We start from the raw sequence: 21,371 nt of genomic DNA on the forward strand, positions 1-21,371 counted from the left end.
TTATAGGCGTAATGGTCAAAAGTTAGGCCTAATACAACGTTCTTAGGACCTAATTTAAAAATAGGAGAGCATTGCATCTGAATGTTATCAACATCTATTCGTCTCTAATTCTTCACATTTTCATAAACACCATTTATCAACTTATAAAAACCAAATTTAGTTATAACATGAAAACGTAATAAAATTTCAAAATCTACAATTAAAAAAATAATGTACCATTTCTGATATTATGAATGTCTGGATAATTTAAAATAAAATTGGATATATTCTAACAAATCGATTTTAAAAATAAAATGATATATAAGAAATAAGTGTATAGTATGATTGTATACATCATTATAAGATTTGATTTTGATGTAACTTGTAAAATTATAAATTATATTTTAAGATTGATTGAGTGAAAAATATGCGAACTATTAGTGGAAAATTCGACTACGTTCGAAATCGGTTCGAGTCAGCTCGATTATTTGTGAGCAAACTCGTGTAAGGTTCGACTTATTTATATCGAGCCGAACTTGAACATCACTTTATATTCGAATATTAAATTCGGCTTAAATCAATTCATTTTTAAAAAAATAAGCTTAACTTAATTATTATAGAATTTTGTTTGATTTTGTTCATTTACGATCTACATGGAACAGTCTCATTGACGATAGAGTTTTGTACAATGTAATTTATATAACTAAGAGTATCTTCAATGGGTATGCCCCTTAAGCTAAATGTAAAATATAACATAAATAAATATTGTGGAGATTGTATAAAAATTGATCCACTCCAATGATGCATTTCTGTTAGCTAAAATTTTAGCCAACCTCCCTATATTTGTCGAACATAATTACACATCATCTACTTAACATATTGAAACAATACATTCTATTTATAATAATTTGATCGGTATAGACAATTCGCCCACGTAAACTGATAATGAGATACACTCTAGTAGATCTCATTCTTGAGATAGCTAGGCTAGGCTAGGCTGGTTGGGAAGAAAATATTGAAATATGGCTAGTTTGTGCAAAGTATACTTTATTACCCTGTTTTGTTGGTTGACGAGTTGCTTTCACAGCCTCCATATTACTTAATAAAAAAGTTGACATGAAACACTTTAACTCAATGCATGCATGACTCGTTACATCCTTTTGATTTAAACAATTGAAATCGCTAATTATTTTGGTTATGTTGGTTGCCTATATAAGTCCATTCGTCTTGTTCATTATTCCATCTACCTCAACTCCTGAATCATTATAGAATATACTAATCTGCCTCAAAGTAATCGATTTGTTAGCCTGATTGGATTGCATTATTCTTTGAGGTTAAGTACTACATCCAACTTCAGGAATCTCTCTGATTATATTAGTTTAACTTAATTAACAGGGGTCTTACTCTGCCTGTAATGTACACTTAAATCATAACCACAAATTTATGATGTTTTTATATATATGCAGATACAAGTACCTTCCAAAAGTATTGATTTAGAGATGGGATTGCCACAACATTCAGTACTGACTGAGAATGGAAATGCTGTTCTGCCTAAATATAACTCATGGCAGGTAAAGTCTCTAATTCTTCATACACTATTATCTCGGACTTATAAAATTGTTACCATATTAATCTGTCGTATGTTACTCAGGTGAAGCACCCTTCTGCATTGGATAAATTTGAACATATGATGAGCATGGCCAAAGGGCGGAATATTGTAGTCCTTTTGGATTATGATGGAACCCTTTCGGACATTGTACCAAATCCTGAAGAAGCTTATATGACAAACAAGGTACGAGCTAGTCGTTTTCAGCAGAAAAACATTATCAGTTATTTGGATTTCCTCTAATAAATTTGACATTATTTCAGATGAGAGTGGCAGTCCGCCAAGTAGCTGCTTGTTTTCCTACTGCAATCATTAGTGGAAGGTCTCGACATAAGGTACCCACATTTTAGTTTTATATGCCAACCATAGTACTCTTGCTGTAAAGTAAATTAGATTTCCTTCAGGTATATGACTTTGTAAGATTAGACAATCTGTATTATGCTGGGAGTCATGGACTGGATATAGCTGCTCCATTACAGTGTTTAAAATATGGAGTCCCCAAGCATCAAAGTAAAGTTCTTGACATTAAGGTAGGATGGTTTCATTTACTGATTCATAGCTCACTATCTGGCTTTTCTTGTTTTATTATTTCTGCTGTTTACCATATTATCTCTTTCTAGTTTTATTTTCGAAAAACATGAAGTTAACAATATTGTTGAATGTAATATTCTTTCGCAATATGCACAACTGAGAATTTTCTATAATGACTTGAGTTTGTTACTCCAATTTGACAGGGAAAAGAAGTTGTTCTCTTCCAACCAGCAGAAAGTTACATTCCTGAAATTCAAAAGGTACACTGAAATGTTATGAATCTATCAATAATAGTAAAACTAATGAACGACTGAATTATAATTCCTCTCTCTAAATTTCCGACGCTTCTCTTTAGTTGGCGATCTATTTACTCATTAAATTTTGCAGATACATACTGCGTTGGATGAGAAAACGAAGAATATTAATGGTGCGTTGATTGAAGATAACAAATTCTGCATTTCTGTACACTTTAGACACGTAAAAGATGAGGTAAAAAATTATGATGGTTATATTTAATCTTTTGCAACAGGGAGGGGTATCTTGTGGAGTAATGCTATGGATGCATCTAATAATTCGATAGCTGATGATGTTAAAATGCAGGATTTTATGATGCTTGAAGAGCAAGTGATGTCTGTAGTACATGATAATCGAGATTTTCGCCTATCCATGGGCAAAATGGTATAGTAGTTTCATGTTTTTAGCTGTAAATGCATTATATAATTTATGAAGTGGGGATTTTTGGGGTAAAAGTTATTCAAGTTGGGGATTTGTTTGTAGGTGTTTGAGATACGCCCTGACATAGAATGGGACAAAGGTCATGCTGTGGAGTATTTGCTCAAAACTATTGGAGGCAACACAAGTACTGATGTGCTGCCTATATATATTGGAGATGACAGAACAGATGAAGATGCCTTCAAGGTAAACTAATGTAATTAACTTAATACATATACCTTCTTGAACATTTTGCATTTTAAAATGACTCGACAATGCCTTAATTAAACTCGAAGTAATTACTGTAATTAAGTATTGTTTGTTTTTTTTTTTTGAACTTTTGAAGGCCATAAGTAGCAGGGAACAAGGTTATTCTATAGTTGTTTCATCAACGCCTAAAGAAACCATGGCTTCGTACTCTCTTCGGGATCCAAGAGAAGTTAATAAGTTCCTCCAGCGGCTCGTGGGCTGGAAGAGAGTGGCTTGATCCCAGCTTCTTGGTTGTTAGCTTGATCTAACTTTGGGTGACAGTAGGATATGTCTGCTTCAACTGCTACTAAGCACCACCTGCCATAACAGAATGCTAGAGCAAGCTTCCATATTTAAGTAAAGCTTTGGCTCTAAATAAACTGATGCAATAGCCTCAGTTTTGATCTATTTTGCTAGTGTCCTTTACAAGAAGCAGTGTAACATTATTAGATATTAGATATTAATGCTGATCTTAATGCTTTTGTTTTTTTTTGAAAGAATGCTGATCTTAATGCTAATCTTGTTTTTCTGGGTCCATTATTAAGGGCTTTTTACCTGATACTGGTCGTGTTGTAACCTTGAAAAGTAAACAAACGTTTAAAAATTGTATGCACCATCAAACTTACATTTTGTTTGTAACAGGAAGATCCTGTAATATAAAAAGCGCCAATTTGCAATATTTTAAAAATCATGTAAAAAAAATAATATTCAAATTTAAACAAGTACTCAACTGATAAAAATAAATATTTGAAAAAACGATCAATTAACAGTGAGGTAAAACCGATTTTGGACTTTTACCAATCGCATCCAACCGCTCAACCGCTCGCAATGAAAATATAAAAACAATTCCAAGTTAATATAAAAACAATGAATAAGGGCAGTTGTTTGCTGGGGCAAGTGTAGTATAAATTCCAAGTTATAAACCCCTTTCCAGCAAAACAAAGAAATAGAGAGAGGGGGGCTTAAACCCTATCCATTCCCTCTACCTCACAAACCAACCCCAACAATTTCAAGGTTTTTCTTTCTTAATCTCTCTTCCATTTCCATCTAAATTAAACAAGTGTTCTACTTAACAATATATGCATCATACACTTCTATAGCATGTCTGTAAAGCTTATCCATAACACTCCTTTCTTCAACTCTTCACTTCCCATGAAGCCTTGTTCTACTCTTAAGCTCACTCGCCTCATACCCATTTCTCCCCGGATCTTTACCCGTAAGCTCAATAACCAATTTTTGCTAAACAATAATATAGCTTTCTTGAATTTTACTAGTCAAGTAGAGCCTGGTGTTCTTGAATATTCGAGTCGTGGGACGGCTTTAAAGATGAGGGCTTTCAAGAATTTGATTGAGGATGAGCCTTTTTTGGATTGGGATATGAGGTCTGACACCTCCTTTCATGGTGGTAGGACTAATGGGAATTCGAGTAGAGGTAGGAATGGTGATTCTATGGGTAAGAGGAGAGACGGTGATTCGGATTATAATGGCAGTTCCACACGTGGTAGAGGGGGGTATTCGAGTAGGGGGAGGGAGAATAGGGGATCATTTGATTCGTATGCTGGTAGTTCGGGTGGAAGAGGGCGGTATGGTGGTGAATTTGATAGGAGAAGAGATGATGATTCGAGAGGTTATGGGAGAGAGAGTAATTCGAGTGAGTATGAAATGTCGGGTAGAGGAAGAGGGGGTTATTCGAGTAGAGGAAGGGGAGGAATGCCGAGCAGGGGAAGAGGAGGTTTAATGAGCAGGGGGAGGGGGAACCGGGCTTCCGATGATTCTGGAAGAGGAGGATATTCTAGTAGAGGAAGGGGACGTGGAGGTCGGGACTCGTTTGAATCGAGAGGAAGAGGACGGTTTGGAAGTGAAATGGAGGGGAGAAATGAAGGGTATATGAGAAAAGAGAATAGTTCACGAGGTGGGAGAAATTCAGTGGTGGGGAGGAGTAGAGATGATAGAGGTTCGGTTTCAGGATCTAGGCGGGACCAAGGGGGTGCCCGTGATAGAGGGATGAAGACTGCTAGTATTGGTTACGAGAGAGCAGGTTTGATGTTGTCAGATACTGACAATATTTACGAAGATGAAGATGAGGAAGTGGCAAAATTAAGAGACAGTATCCAAGAATTGATTAGTGGAAAAGATAGTGACGGAACTGAAGATTTGGATGATGATGATGACTCGTTGTTCGTAACTGCAAGTACTTTTTCAAGATTGGGAATTCAAGCTAATCCAGCAAAGTCACCTATACATTCGGATGAAGGAACTGATTCTTATCTGAGTGAAACAAGGTAATCTATAAGCTTTAATTGCTTTCGTTGTGTGTTTTATATTTTAAAATAATATGTTACAAGCTTGGATATTTTTAAGAAAATTATAGTAATCAATCATTGTTGTAGTTTCAGCTGTTAAATTCAAGATATATAATCAAAAAAAAGTTGTGTTGCTATCTTAATTCAATTTTAGTTGTTATCAATGGTTCACAAAATTATAAAGGGTGAGGAGTTTAAGGTTAACCTTACACCTATTAATAATTTCTTTAGATGTCCACCTCTAAATTTCACAATTAGAAGGTGACTACTGACTAATATATAAGATAACTCAAAACTTATACCCAACAAAAAGGAAAGGAGAAGGTAATGTGGTTACTGGTACTTTTCGTAAAGATGATTTTGCTAAACCGAACTGTGATAGTTTAAAAACACCTTGTTTCTCATGTTACCCTTAGATTATAAAACATATGAAATATTGGATTCATAATCTGTCCAATTTTGGATTTTTTTTACTACAATTATATTGTAGGGCTGTATAAAACTGTAAATGATGTTTAATTATAATATTTTACTTTTTGTTTCTTGCAATTAATATTTTAGTAAACCCTCAGGTTTGACCAATGTTCGATCTCTTCCTCTTCGCTAAGAGCAACTAAAGATGCTGGGTATGACAAGATGACGATTGTGCAGGAGGCAACACTACCTCTTATTCTGAAAGGTCTTTTTCTTACAAGTGCAGACTTTAGTTCATTATCTATGGACAGTGATCAGAAGCTACATTCATTGTCATATCCCCCCACCCCACCCCCCTCAAATATCAATCTTGTATAGTTTGAAATATTGCTAATAGGATCTATTGTTTACTGATGTAAAATCATATTATTAATAAACAAATGAAGCGAGTGCACCCACATAACCTTTAAAGGAAACAAGAACATAGAAATCATTTGGAAGTTTGCATATAAAGAGAGTTTACTGACTGTAATTTTCAAAGACAATTATGTGGGGCTACCTACCAGTGTGCAGGCACATGATTTACCAGCTGTTGATCTAGTAAGATAATCAACACCCGAGGTCTGCAGGTGTGGTCCTTTATATCTCTAGTTTTCCCCCTAAAATAATCAGAATCAATGGATTTGAAAGTTAACCTTGTGCTTTTGTGCATCCTTTGTGATTGCACAATACTTAAAATTGGAAAATTTAGCTGGGTATTGTGGAGTCAAGTAGTAACACTATGCCGTTATCTACGCTGATTATAAGATGCAGTTCTAAACTGTGATGGAATTATATAATAGTTACAACATGCAGTTCTAAACTGTGATGGAACTCTATGGTGTATCCAACAGTCGGTTACTTTGTGCCAAAGTTTGAATTAGTTTTGATTACTGTGACACGTGTTCTGTTATATGTCCTGTTTCATACCGTTGCCAGTAAGAGACCTTTTCCTACCTGTGTCAATGAGTTTAATGGTGCTCAGTTGTATTAATAATAAACTAAAAACTTTTACGTTTCAGAAATTATTATTTTTTGCATGTTTCCACAGTTCACACAATTATTTTTTTCCTATATGTGGAAGCAATGACCGTTAAGTTCCTAGTTGAAATGTGATAATAAAGCTAATCGTGTTCATATCTATTTGTAGGAAAGGATGTGCTTGCTAAAGCAAGAACTGGCACCGGAAAAACCGTTGCATTTTTGGTAAGTACCTTGGTCTAAAGTTCATTGACAAGTAATTTTTTTGTATATCGATCTTTTTTGGCCTATCTGCGAGAGTTGAATTTCTTAGACATGGGATGCTCCTTTTTTTGCACTTTTAACCAAACTGGATGGTAGATGTCTGTCCTCATTCTTAGGATACTGATATTACAGTGAATCAATAAGGCAATAATGAGAATTTTAAAACCTTGTAGGTCATTATTTAGAGATTTCGATGCCTAATATCTGAATTAGCAAATCTTCCTAACCAATTATTTATTGAAAAAATATGTTTCAGCTTCCATCTATCGAAATGATTTCAAAAACACCTACTGATCGCAATCAAAAGCGGCCTCCAATTCTGGTACTAGTGATTTGCCCTACTAGAGAGCTCGCAAATCAAGCAGCTGCTGAGGCGAACAAACTTGTAAAGTATCATTCTTCTATCGGTGTTCAAGTTGTTATAGGAGGTACAAGACTTGCTACAGAACAGAAGCTGATGCAGGCAAACCCATGCCAGGTGAGGTTATTGCAATGCTTTCTCATAAATTAGTTTATCATCATATCCGGTCGTACAAGGTTAAGGTAGTGGCAAACTTTAACTGTATTTATTATAATCATAGATTAAGAGAATAAGCAATCCAGCAGCATTTCTGCCATAAATTTGATATTTGAAATTAGTATATATGTTATCTTTCAAGAACTTGTGTTGGAAAGTCCCTTAGTTTTCGCATTTGGATCACAGATTCTTGTGGCTACACCTGGAAGGCTGAAAGATCATATTGAGAACACCACGGGGTTTGCGACTCGGCTGATGGGTGTCAAGGTCCTGGTTCTAGATGAAGCTGATCATCTGTTAGACATGGGATTCCGAAGGGACATTGAGAGGATTATAGCTGCTGTGCCAAAACAGAGACAAACGCTTTTGTTCTCCGCAACAGTCCCTCAAGAGGTTTCTTTCTTATTATAGGGAGTGGTAATGTCTAATTTTGGTACATGGTAGCATGTTTTTTAAACTTGAATTGCTATCTAAAAATACATTCTGTTATGAAGGTCCTTCAAATCTGCCACATTGCTTTAAAGAGAGATCATGAATATGTTAATACTGTTGAGGAGGGTAGTGAAGAGACACACGCAAAGGTAGAGCAAGCAGTTACCTAGTTATATGATTTTTATTCACGGGTTTAATAGTTGACATACTATGTCTCTTATAATCTGTATATGCTTCAGGTCAAGCAAACTCATCTTGTTGCTCCTTTGGAAAAGCACTTTCCGCTTCTGTATGCTTTATTGAAAGAGCACATTGCAGATGATGCTGACTATAAGGTAAAATCTATATTGTAAACTAATGCTTGGGTACTGTTAACTGCTGAACTTAAATGTAAAAGATTGCATAAAGAGTAATAAATATTAGGTGCAGGTGTAGCTCTGCATATTTGACATTTTAAGTACCTCAATTGCAGTGAATGTCAAAAAAGTTGTTGCACTAGCATCTTTTTTTTTCTAATCCAAATTGAGGTCAACTTGCATTTGTCTAAGCCAAATTTATCAAGGCAAGAAGTGAGAAGAGGCGACAAGGGGTGTCTATTGATTCTCCGGGATCATAGGTATTTATGTGACTTGGGGTGGTTGAGTGTGGTCCACGGCTAGTTCTATGTTATTTTGAGGGTGAGAGGGGCTAAAAATAGGGCATGTTGTAGTGGTGAAAATTTCCAGTAGTTTTGTTTTTTATCCTTCATTTATACACCCGTTTTTCATTTGTTTATGTAGGCTGTAAAGAAAAATTAAAAGCGTGAGTCGTTGGTTTTCTCTTAAAGGTGAAAAGACTTCATTTATTACCAAAACATTCATTAGCATATTACTCAAGAACACATGTAGCAATATTTTAACCACAGTTAACATTATCATGGAAACTTTATGGTAGTAATAATTGATGAGAAATTGTGAGTACGTTTATAATGTAGTTGAAGATAAGTGCGATAAATCGACTCTTATCAGTAATAATTAAATCGATAAATTATGAGTATTATGCTGCAGCAGCCATCAAACATAAGCATAAACATAAACATGTAATATTAGCAGATTAACACCATATACATGTACAAAATAAAAGAGATTGTTAATCATTTAGAATTACAAGGAAAACACATTAAGAACTAGTGAAGACAATTAAGATTCGAATAAGTAAATTTAGAACACATAAAAGGGTAAACCTTTAGATGTTAAATGTAATCTTCATGAAACTCTTAATGAGTAATTAGTAAACAAAAGTAGTAGACAATTGTCTAGATTTTTATTTATTTTTAAGATAAGTGCGATAAATCGACTCTTATCGTGTAAGTAAGGTGATGCGACCAAAGTGACCGCTCCTAATTAAAATTTCCTCGTTGTTTGAAGCTATATTGCCTTATATTGCAATGCTTCTTGATTAATCATCATTATTTCCCTCTCTTGGTAACACTGGTCTAAACATTGCAATCTAATCTGATGCTTAATTTTCCAATGAAGGTGCTGGTATTCTGCACAACGGCGATGGTCACCAAGCTTGTTGCTAATTTTCTTGGCATTCTTAACCTGAATGTGCGAGAGATTCATTCCAGAAAGCAACAAAGTTACAGAACCAGAGTCTCTGATGAGTTTCGAAGGTCAAAAGGTCTTATTCTGGTAACATCTGATGTTTCAGCACGTGGAGTAGATTATCCAGATGTTTCTCTGGTTATACAGGTAGGGCTGTCAATTGATGCTAAAATACATATAACAAAGTAGCATCTCCACTACAAAAGGCATCCTCTCAGGGGTTGCCACAATACTGTATCCTCTCTCTTCAGTATGCTAATTTACAGTCTGGTGAGGGATTCATCTCTCTTCACTATGAAGAACTTGATGCAGTTTTACGTTTTTTCTTATTGTTTATATAATTAGTTCTCATAGTGAGGTGGGCACTAACTAATAAGGATTTGCATGTGCCCTTTTTTGACAATACCATTGCATATTAATTTTAGGTGGGATTACCTGCTGATAAAGAGCAGTACATTCATAGACTTGGTAGAACAGGACGTAAAGGTAAGGAAGGCTTAGGTGTACTGTTGTTGGCTCCATGGGAAAAGTTCTTTCTATCAACCCTCAGCGACCTGCCACTGTCCGAGGCTTCACCGCCTTCAGTTGATCCAGAAACGGTGAAAAAGGTAGTATTAGGACTTCATTACTATATGTTTCTTCTCTTAACTTATGTGTATAATCGTAACAAATTGAGGAACTTGCTAACTTCGAACTTACCAGGTGGAGAAAGCATTATCCCTTGTAGAGATGAAAAACAAAGAGGCAGCATATCAGGCATGGCTTGGTTATTACAACTCCAACAAGACTGTTGGAAAAGATAAACAGAGACTTGTTGAGCTTGCTAACAATTTCAGCAGATGCTTGGGACTTGACATTCCACCCGCAATCTCGAAACAAGTTCTTGGCAAAATGGGCCTGAGAAGTGTCCCTGGCTTGCGTTCTAAATAGGTTTGTAGTTGAAACTATTAACTTATTTATTATTAATCAGAGGTCTAGAATTATATTCTTTTGGGTGTTCCAATATTTTCTTGTCCTGTTATTAGGTCTCCAGGTTTCTTGTCTTGTATAACAATGTAGCCTACGTCTCACATAAATGAAATGAGGATTAACGCATATATATTGTGTTAGTAATTTCTTTTATTTCTTTGGAAAAAAAATCTGATATGTATAATTTCCGAGTTACTTTTATAAATGCGTAATGTGCAGATGTGCAAATTGAAAACATTCTTTTAAAAGAAAAAGGCAGAACACTATTTAAAAAATGGGTGAAAGATAAATTTAGCCTATTTTTACATAAAATTAATAAAAATGACCAATTTTGTGAAAAATCGATCAACTTTAGCCAATGAATACCCAACTGTATATTCACTATATGACATGAAGTATTTAATCGGCTAAAATTGACCACTTTTTTCAGAATAACTATTTTAATTAAAAAATTTCAAAAATTAGCTATTTTATTATTTTATCTTAAAAAAATTAGGCTTGAACTCAAGCTCTATTAAAAGTTCTGCAAGTGCGAAGCTCGATTTATCAATACTAGCATAAATCCCGTGCGATGCACGGTTCCCATTAATATTTTAAATTTTATTTATCCAGTTATATTATATTTTTAAAATATTTATATAAATATATAATGATTATAAATTTATAATAAAAATAATAGAATAACATGTGGTCGTAATTTAGTAGAATAAATAGACTAGAAATTCTAGTAGTTTAACAATTTAGTAGTTTAACAGATATATAACACTATTATTTATATATTTTAATAATATGATAATTTGTATTCGTAGTTTAGTAGGATAAGTATACTATATTTAGTATTAGTTTAATAATTTAGTAGTTTGTTAGATATATAATATTATTTATCTATTTTTGTAATAATCAAAATTAGGGAATTATTGTTGAACCAAATTATCTCTATTCCGGCTATTATAGTATATAAGTATAGATCATATATTGACAAAAGACAGAGTCCTATGAGTTAAATTCGAACTTGAACTGGTTACATTGATAAACATATTAATTCTGATTATTTATATAATAATTATTTATAATAAATAAATAAAAATAATTAAATAGAAGTTTGTTGATGCTTCCAGGCTCACTGGCTCACAGCATGAACTAACACCTAGCTCAATATGGTCAGTTCCACGTATGTTCTACTTCTGAATTCTGATAGACTACTCTCCTGGAATATATCCAGTTAGTATTACTTTTAGCCAATGTTATAGAAATCCGTATAGATATATAAATCAAATAATGGAAAAAAATTGTAGAAAACTTGGATGTATTTTAATATTTCAATAATATTCAGTGAAAAATCCTTATTTTATTAGTAATTTATAAATTAATATATGTTAATTATACGATCCAATTGATAGTTTTTTAAATTTAAGAGAATAAAGTTCGGTTACATGAGGGGGTTTTTTTGAGAAAATACATAAATATCCTATAAAAATCAGGGTTGTAAAAAGCGCAAATCGGACATAAGCGGTGATGTCACATTCTAACGCTTAAGCGCTAAAGCGGACGCTTAAGCGGTTTTAAAAGCGGACGCTTAATCGGATTATAAATAAATAAATAAATATGTATATATTAAAAGTATTGAATATTTTTTTAAATAAAGAGAAAACATTCACGTATTATAATAAATCAATAAAATAATCATTCACAAAGTCATAATCAACTTAAAAAATACAAGTAACATTTAAAAATATCAAATTATACCCTTTTTAAAAATAAGATTTATTTTTTTCTAATTATTTTTAATTCCCCTTTTAATTGGTCAAAAACCGCTTAATCGGTCAAAATCCGCTTAGTTCCGCTTAGAGCCGCTTAAACCCGCTTAAATTTTATTAAACGCTTAAATATCCGATTTTGCACTAATTGAAGCGTTTTGACCTCCGATTCCGCTTAAGCCCCCACTTAAGTTTCCGTTTAATGCGCTTTTTACAATACTGATCAAAATATGACATGTTTCATATGTAAGGTCTAATATATATATTTGTTATGAAAATAGAATAAGTAGAAATTGTTTATGTGATTGTAGTTGCATACATAATTGTCTTAAATAAGGAGGTGATTTTGTTATGTATAAATTTGGTGAGCCAGGAACATCATTCTCTAGAATTAATAGAAATATTTATGTGGAATAATTAATTAGTAATTTTAAAAATGCTAATGAAGAAGAAATATATAGGGATAATGGGAATTTAGAAAATGAGATGAGTAATGTACTAGGATTTAATGGGGAATTAATCTTCATAACCATGTTTTTAGGCTGCGAAATGGCATTACTTCATTTTCAAATTAAAGATCCGTTCACCATGAACAGATCATTGATAGGCATTCTTAATTCATCGATATATTTTGTCCTCGTCGACCAATTTTAGCCCATCTGTTCTTAAGCATTTTACTTTCATACAAATTTAAATTTTAAAACTAGCTATGCAAATAGGATACGAGGTTCCTGGCATATTTTCCTTCAAGCACTGACCATTGTTTTTATGTTATTTATTATTATGAGGCCTGTACGTTTTTCACTATATGGAGATGGTACAAGAACATACAAGTAGTAGAATTTCATCAACTCCAATTACACTTATTACTGATGCTACAGACCTTTCATTATTTACAATCAAGAAGCTGCAGCAAACTTAAAGAACCAATCTAAAAGAAATCAAAGAAAAAACCTATATGCAAGAAGCTCACAAGGACATGTACATCCCTCCTCACAGAGCTGTCTTTATGAAACCTACCTATATGCAACAAGCTTTCATCATCATCATGTACATCACACCCACCGCTGCCTTCTGCTCAAAACCTACACGCCAGCTGTCGCAACTTCCTCCTTGGACAGTAGTATTCTGTCATTTGTTGTACTCCGAAAATGGCCCCATGCATGCGGAGATTGAGAAGTCAATATTGGCCACAAGATGTTCCCCTGTCTTGTATTTGTTCGGTGGACTGCTGTATGTTTCCGTATAACCCCATTCACTGCCTTTAGATAATTGCTGGAGTCATGGTCTCTGAGAATTGTTCCATCTGATCCGTATGCAGTAGGATTTCTTAGCATTTCCAACGGATGAGGTGAGTTGAGAAAGGTCATCAGGCCATTCTTGCTTGAACCACTCTGTGGATCCTCCAAGGCATGGAGCGCAATCCCAGGAGGAAGCAATGGATGAGGAGGAGATGATGTTTCATCAGGCTGGAGGATAAATACTTTACCCATTGGGGTGTACAGTAATTTCTGCACAAATATATTTATTAAGCTACAGGATTAGTAAGACTTTTACTAATTGAATCAATTCAGCATACTTTTAAGTGTAAATGAAATGTCATTTTTTATTCATGATACTTGTATGTTGGTAAGTTACTAATTCATAGACTGCAGCAAATGAGAATTCGAGGACATCACTTACGTTTCTATTGAGACAAGGATGGGACCTAAAGGTTCCGTGCAATCGCTTGAGCAGTTGAGCGACATGATCCGGGTAGTTGCATGAGAATGCTCTTGGTACAATATCTCTATGCATGATCACACAATGGATATGATCCTCATCCAACCCCAACTTATCAAGGATCTTTTGTCCACCGCAGAAGACAAATGGAGAACCAAATGTAACAACTGGTCTAAGAGCAGTTGGTTTCACCACTTTCCTAGTTAGTAACATCAAGTTGACTAGCAGCGAGAGACTACCCCCGAGAGAATGACCAGTGAATCGGAACTGCGCTCTTTCGCCGTACTTTTCGAGATGCTCCAGTATAATTGGCTTGAATTGCTCATATATTCCCTTAGCTGCTTCGTAAATCCCTCTATGAACAAGCACATCTGTTCCCTGCAATATGCAGATTATCTTTGTTATTCTAGTGCCTTTAGGTTATATTTTATGATCACTAATTGTACAACTTGTTGGTGATCATTTGTTTCTTACCTCAAATTTGGTTGGTTCAAAGAAGAGATTCGCTTGCCATGATGCTAGTGAATCTGACCCCTGAAATTCAGAGAAAAATAACAAAAATTGATAAAATATTTGATGGAATATGTTTGTTGCAGAAGTTGCAAGTATGTCTTCCTTATTCTTTTTGCTAGATGAACTTTTGGGGAATACTAAATAGTTTGTAATAGTTACCTGAATAACAAAGCAACGAGTATATATGCTTGAATCATCGCAGACAAACCATTCACACGGTGATGACTGGAGTGTTTGAAGAGCTGTTGCTGCTTCCTCCTTTTCTTTATCACCTGCTGCAACCACTGCTGTCATAGTTGATGCTGTAACATAGGCCGCTACTTCCGAACCTGCATCTGACCTGTAGACTCGTGGCGTAGATCTCTCATCTTTATGTAGATACTTTCTTTCATTGCTTTCTAAAGTCATGTCAATGTCCTCCTGTTGTGTCTCCGAGCCGTGAAATAGCAAATCCTTTGCACGGGAATGGACAAAAGAAGCTGCTGAAGCAGCAATCTCGTAAGCAGCAGCTGGACGGTTGTTGAGACGTTTTTTGTTTGAGTTTTCGGATTTCCCTGATTCGGACTCAGTGGTTGATGAACTATCTACAGGACAGGTGGAGTCATCATCGAGTTCGCCTGTGGTGGTGGTAAAAGCAGCAGCTTCTGCCTTTTTCACCAAGGATGATGTTACGAACTCTAAGTCATAATATCTTCTTAAATCCACAGCCTATACGTTATTAGACTTTAGTATGTGAGATAAACATAAACATCAGAGCATATATAATTCTCATTCAGAACTTTAATAAAATGCAGAGTAGTAAGTTGTAAACTATCTTGATGCCTTGAAGATAGTATTGGTGATCTTCAAGTGTGAAATGGCTCCTAGATACGTTATTCTGTGTTTAACTTATGCTGCCATTCACAAACTATATTTGTTCCCGAATTTTTAGGTCTTTTACTCCATTTTTTGGCCTTTCAAACTATTCACAAACTATTTAATATACTCTTATGTATTTTAGGTGTTAGTTTCCTACCAACACCTAGTATTTGTTTTGACATCGTCAATGACAACAATCTTGTAAGTTGCTCTGCAGAAGAAGTAAATGTGTTTTAACTTTGCATGGTAGATCATCAGTCTTGTTATCTTATTGCAGAAACCTAAATATCATGTTAAATGTCTGTAAGTAAATTTGTATAACAGCTAATTCTACGTTCTGAAGTAAAATAACATATGGTAGACAAGCATACCTTCATCTCTGAAATTGCATATGCCATGTTGCACAAGAAAGCTAGCTGAGAGAAAAGTTTTGTATCAGACCAAGACACCTCCTTTAATAACTCTGAGAAAGTCTCGCGATTAATTTCCTTCTTTCCTTCACCTTCATCTTCATCGTAGTCCACTTCACAACCCCCAAAGTCTTCATCACAACCTTGGCCATCGAAGCTACCATTGTCGCCCTCATCTTTATGTTGTTTTTGTATCCAACCCGTTCGGATTTCCATGATCCTTTCTACCCAATTTACTCTCTTATCCATCCTCGTCTTCTTCTCTTGCACAACCATTTCATCACTATCTTCATCCATTTCATTGCACTCCACTGTATCATCTCCCGCGGTTGTTTCTTTACTTATCTCTGGTTCATACAAGAAAGTCCGAAGAGACTTGGGGACAAATGTTTCTGGAAGATGAAACTTAAATGCCCCAAATGACCGGCTGTTCTTCAGTTTTGGCTCTGTTTTTGAGGCATGGATTTGATTGACAGAGTAACACAGATGATTGTCCGAACATGATCTTCGCACTCTAGCCTGATTACATAAATCATTTCCTGAGAATGAACGACGAATTTTTCCATTCACCTTTGACATCCCTCTTGGGCTGGTAACCATTTGTGTGCCTGAACTAGTCATGGTAGTAAAAGCCATTTTCTCTCAGTTTGGTACTCAGTGGAGGAGCCAAGGAATTCTTGTCCAAGAAGTTCTTGGAACCTGATAAACACAAAAACAATGAAACTTATAGGCATAGCAAAGGTGGCTAAGAAACAAAATTTACATTGTTAACTCCGAGACATACTGATGATCCCATATTAATACACACCTAGCCAAAAGTATACCAATTAAAATTAATCAGACTCTTGTCATAAAATGGAATTTAGAGGGTATATTGGACAGTACACCCAACAAATTGTAACTTTGTTGTTGTGGTCTTGGTAGACTTATAAATGTGTATTAGCGCGGAAACAACTATGCATAAGAAAGACACTCATATTTGGACATGAATATGTAGAAATACCACGTTGAGAGCACACAAGGTATTAGTTATGTTTGTTAAGTTTACTCTGCTTATAATGCATTATTTAATCAATGATCAATTGACTAATCAAAACCACTGCATACTGCATAGGAATTACAGAACTACTGCTTACAAACAAGCTCTCCTCGGCATCGCCCGTTACTTGGGGAAATATCAAGCAGTACCGAAAGTATATGCTCTTTATATTAGGTAGACGATGAATTATAAATTAAGAAGCAACATATAACAAGACAATGGCCATTTTTTTTATCTTTGACTATGAATCTGTAATAGAGTGTACCCTGAAAACAAAATACTTACTTTGGTTGTTGGTTTGAAAGGAGAAATAGTTTTCTATGCTAAGATCTTATTGCTTGAAGCTTCCACCTTTACAAAAAACTACAAAGAGTGGTAAAACAATTCATTGAACACTTTAAATTATAAAACTTTTAACTTAATCTGATAGGACAAATCTCAGGACCCATTTTAGAGAAAGTTAAACTGAATCTTCCAGCAATTTAATGGTGAAATGTGAAACATATGACACAGGTGAACATGTGATTTGTGAAGTATCTATCCAATGCCATGCAAATAAGTACATAAGTAGTCAATATATATGCAGATTATTTTAAGATTAACCGGTGCTAGCATAGAAATTTGACATTGAGTTTTAATTTTTAAATATAAAATCTGGCTAATTTTGTAAGTTAGGTCAAGCTGCTAGGATTGGGAGGGCCAGGGATACTCCCTCCTTCAAACACTATAGAATGTCAAGGCATATAAATGTGGGAAAATAAAAAAGAATACTTCAGTGAAATGGGTAAAAACAATTATTTCTTTTTGGGTAACTATGAAAGAGTGTGAAAAGAGCGTGAAATGAAGTTTCACAAGAATATAAAGAGTGTGAGGAGGGTGGTAAACATCAAGAAAAGAGAGGGAAAGTAAAATATTTGTTCGTTAATAACTGCATGCATAAGCCTAGGGATGCCCCCTGTTTTGGTGCCAAATGCCGTATATATGTGAATATACTATTCTACTTTCAAAAGTAAATGTTGTCTTACTACTAACAATCATCCTAATCAATAGATAATTACAAAGGAATATTATTTTGAGAACTATCAAGGTTAAGGTCAAATTATAAGTGTGCTAAAAAAATTAATTTAAACTTAATTCCAAATAATATAAAAATCACACTTTCATATATTTTTATGTGATATATACACATATATTATAAGAATTTATTTATGTATCATTTGTTTCATGGGGTAGTAAAATAGGATACTTAATCAACTCCTAGTGTTCAATTTTACCTGTCTTTCTCATTATTTTAATTATATTAAGAAACTTTAAATGGCATAATCTTTATTTTTACTATTCACATTATATATTTGTTGTATTAATTTAATATGTTTTTAGAAACACAAGTGAGAAGGATAATCTTAAATAATTATATATAAATATATTAAACAAAATGAAGAACAAGCAGTATAAATGAACAAATAATTAAAGAAACAAAATTCAAAAGAAATTACTGCACCATGTCTCTCATTAGTAATAGGTTAATTTAGCGAAAGGAAAAAAACAAAAACAAGAATTATTTTTTAACTCATGCCAAGTTTTCAATAGTGAGTCAGAGAGCAACCAGATTTTAACTCCTACTTCAAAATTAGGCTGGCCCACTTATGGACTTCCAAGTTCAAAGTAGAAAGTGAACATCATGTAATTAAGTCTAGCATTTCCCGTAGATACACAAAATTTGTAGTTCTAATTGGTCTATTTTCCTTTCCGTAGAAACAAAGTTGGTAGCATTTTAATCCTATTAAATTACTTTTATTAGTAGTAAACAGGAAATAGATTATTGTCTTTCATGTTTGGATTCATATTAAGCCTAAGAATACCATTCACATTCTTGTTATTTTCAGTTGAGCTAATGCATCATGTGCATCACTTTATAATCATTCCAGTAATTTATTATTAAAATAACTTGTTATATTAACTAAAATACTTTACCTAAATTGTGGAATATTTTGAAGATACATGCAAAGTTATAAATGCACCAAGTCATCACAAAATTCAGTATCTAACTGAGGTGTCAAAAGTATTTATGGTCAAAGTAATGAGAAAAGAAGTGATTTGGTCAAAGAATACATCCACCACATAATCTGTGCTTTTCTAGCTACTATGCAATACCGCAGGCAAAACACCTAAATTTTTTACAATGGGAAAAAATCATACATATAATAACTACATATGGTATGAATGCAAGCATCAACCATTAATGCTAGCTTTAGCCAAACAACAATTACTTCACGGTATCTAAAATATTAGAAATCACCAAATTTGTACCAAAGATATATTTAAATATATACATATCATTAAATATGTAAATGTTAATAAGTTATGTTTCTCAATAAAATTATTAGAGAAAGAGTGTCAAACTCATTTTTGAAAAAGAAATTGAAAAAAATAAGCATAAAAATAAATTTAAGTTTACCCCCACAATCATGTGAAACTACACATGGTACCAACACAAACATATTCACATTTTTGCTGTTACCTATAGTTCTCACCAAACCAATAAACTACAACTTGCACCTCATTGCACTTAGTCACATAACAAGTATGTATGTGTGTGGCTTCATGATATTTATATGATCTCCAGGGTGAGCTCCCATGTCTTCTAATTGATTAACTTGATTTTTTTTAAAGTTAAGATTTCGACTTCGATAAAATTGGTAATTTACCTCAAACCAAAAAAGAATATTAAGTTCAGTAAAATCAGTTAATTTTAAGTTCGGTAATCACAGTTCAATACATAGAAAGGTTTCAAACTTAATTTTATTTAGTATCCCAGAAAATTAACTATAAAAAACTCATTTCTAATATAACCAATTGTAATTAACATTCATGTCATAATACAGAACATATAAATTCACATATTTAGTGTTTTCAGCAGAAAATAAGTTGATATATGAACAACAACAAACACATATATGCATACAAGAATATACATGTACCTGAAAAATAAGTATTATTAATGCTGAGCTTAATATGATTCTTCCACTGCAACCTTTTTCGAACCGGACGCTGGAAAGAGCAGAACCAGTTCCAAGATCAAATATAATATATAATTAATCAATGTACATCAAGCACCATCAATTTATTTCTTCATTTGAGGCCGAGACACTCCGGATCGTTCCTGTTACATAAAAATTCAGAGGAAATAAATTAATTATAGAATAAATTGTGAAAGTATATATCATCTTCATTGCTATGAATGGAGGAGTGATTTCAATTGCAATAAGAAGAGTTTGATTTAATATAATGTGTATATTATTATAGATTGGAACGCTACTACATATTACTCACCGATCTAAACAATATTTGTTGTGTTTATACTTGAAAACTGTGTGTTTATGATACTAGTATATGTAGGTAACTCACCCGCTATTTAAACACCTGGACCTGGGGGACCTATGTTGTTGCCACTTTTTGGTAGGACGATATTGCCCTTAATGTTGTTAGGAAACTAGTGATGTTGACACAAGATATGTGGACCTGGAGTGTATACTAACAGGGGATGTGAGGGGTAGTACAGTAAATATGAAAATAGTAGCAGCATCAGGTGGTGCACCAAAAGACAAGAGCAGCAGCTACACTTGTGGTTGCATGCAAGCCCTTCAGAATGTTACGCCACATTGTTTCCAGAGAATTCCTATTTCTGTACAGCTCAGCTGCTCCTTCATACTTACGGTTAACACGTGTCCATTCTCTCTTTTTTTCTATTACTAATTTTTTTCTTTATATTTTCACTTGTTAATATATATATTTTCTAATTAAATATTCATTTATTAAAATGCGGTCGTAAAAATTTATATGAAAAACTGGCTAGCCGACGTCTTTTTATACATTTGTGTTATGGATAAAAAATTAAGGTTATTATTTGCTGTATTTATTACTAAGATTCGGGAGCTCAAGGCCTTTAATGGCTGCTCTCGTGTTTCGTGGCTCGATCTGCCTTTACGAGATGCCTATGTATCTCTGTGAATTAGAGAATCAAGCCAAAAAACGTAGTTCTGATTTGTGGGGTGAGACCCCTTATATAAATGTTGGAAGTCCTTGAATTGGACTTGGTATAGGAGACTTGGTGGGCAAGTCTCATAATTAGAATGGACTTTGGAGTCCTAGATAGTAGAAAACTGATTCCTTATCCTTTTAGGTCCCCTTGAGGCTAATCTCTAAGGATTTATACCCTTATCGGGACTGTTCTCAACATCTGATTTTTCCCTTATTAATTAATTACGAAATTAATTAATAATCAGGGCCTTTGGGCCTTTTTTATTCCATCAGGCCTGATCTGGTCCATCAGGCTTAACCTTTCTGGTCTAAGTATCATATATCTTTTTATTAGGCCTAGCAGTCCACAGCTTGTACAATTAATGCAGTATTTAATTATACAATCATAATTTATTTATCCCTATCATTTGCCCCCCAACTTTTGGGAAACATTGATTAGGTTTCGCAGAA

At 34.0% G+C, this 21,371-nt stretch overlaps 3 protein-coding genes across 4 annotated transcripts; 2 read left to right on the top strand and 1 right to left on the bottom strand.

The window, feature by feature from the left end:
- The first annotated feature begins 1,426 nt into the window (after positions 1 to 1,426).
- Positions 1,427 to 3,509, top strand: LOC141705938 (putative trehalose-phosphate phosphatase H). The gene is made up of 9 exons (XM_074508797.1): positions 1,427 to 1,550; positions 1,631 to 1,771; positions 1,849 to 1,920; positions 1,990 to 2,115; positions 2,320 to 2,376; positions 2,504 to 2,605; positions 2,717 to 2,794; positions 2,894 to 3,034; positions 3,174 to 3,509. The coding sequence occupies exons 1-9, from the start codon at positions 1,440 to 1,442 to the stop codon at positions 3,312 to 3,314; spliced, it is 969 nt and encodes a 322-aa protein (XP_074364898.1). The 5' UTR covers positions 1,427 to 1,439; the 3' UTR covers positions 3,315 to 3,509.
- Positions 3,510 to 4,000: 491 nt separating this feature from the next.
- Positions 4,001 to 10,709, top strand: LOC141707428 (DEAD-box ATP-dependent RNA helicase 31-like). Its single transcript, XM_074510591.1, has 10 exons — positions 4,001 to 5,358; positions 5,952 to 6,058; positions 6,983 to 7,038; positions 7,334 to 7,555; positions 7,781 to 7,987; positions 8,089 to 8,175; positions 8,266 to 8,361; positions 9,544 to 9,759; positions 10,038 to 10,220; positions 10,315 to 10,709. Exons 1-10 carry the CDS (start codon positions 4,178 to 4,180, stop codon positions 10,540 to 10,542), a joined length of 2,583 nt encoding a protein of 860 aa, XP_074366692.1. The 5' UTR covers positions 4,001 to 4,177; the 3' UTR covers positions 10,543 to 10,709.
- A 2,397-nt stretch (positions 10,710 to 13,106) lies between these two features.
- LOC141707429 (phospholipase A1 PLIP1, chloroplastic) lies at positions 13,107 to 20,281 on the bottom strand. 2 transcript variants are annotated; one of them, XM_074510592.1, is made up of 7 exons: positions 20,214 to 20,281; positions 19,862 to 20,043; positions 15,803 to 16,540; positions 14,733 to 15,281; positions 14,535 to 14,594; positions 14,022 to 14,438; positions 13,108 to 13,849 (listed from the first exon to the last, which is right to left on the bottom strand). In XM_074510592.1, exons 3-7 carry the CDS (start codon positions 16,475 to 16,477, stop codon positions 13,424 to 13,426), a joined length of 2,127 nt encoding a protein of 708 aa, XP_074366693.1. In that variant the 5' UTR covers positions 16,478 to 16,540; positions 19,862 to 20,043; positions 20,214 to 20,281; the 3' UTR covers positions 13,108 to 13,423. The 2 variants fall into 2 exon arrangements, with proteins under 2 accessions (XP_074366694.1, XP_074366693.1); XM_074510593.1 differs by lacking the exons at positions 19,862 to 20,043; positions 20,214 to 20,281 and adding an exon at positions 17,166 to 17,601 and having other exon boundaries at positions 13,107 to 13,849.
- Positions 20,282 to 21,371: the final 1,090 nt, after the last annotated feature.

Source organism: Apium graveolens, chromosome 2 (assembly GCF_009905375.1).
Source record: "Apium graveolens cultivar Ventura chromosome 2, ASM990537v1, whole genome shotgun sequence".
NCBI lineage: Eukaryota > Viridiplantae > Streptophyta > Magnoliopsida > Apiales > Apiaceae > Apium > Apium graveolens.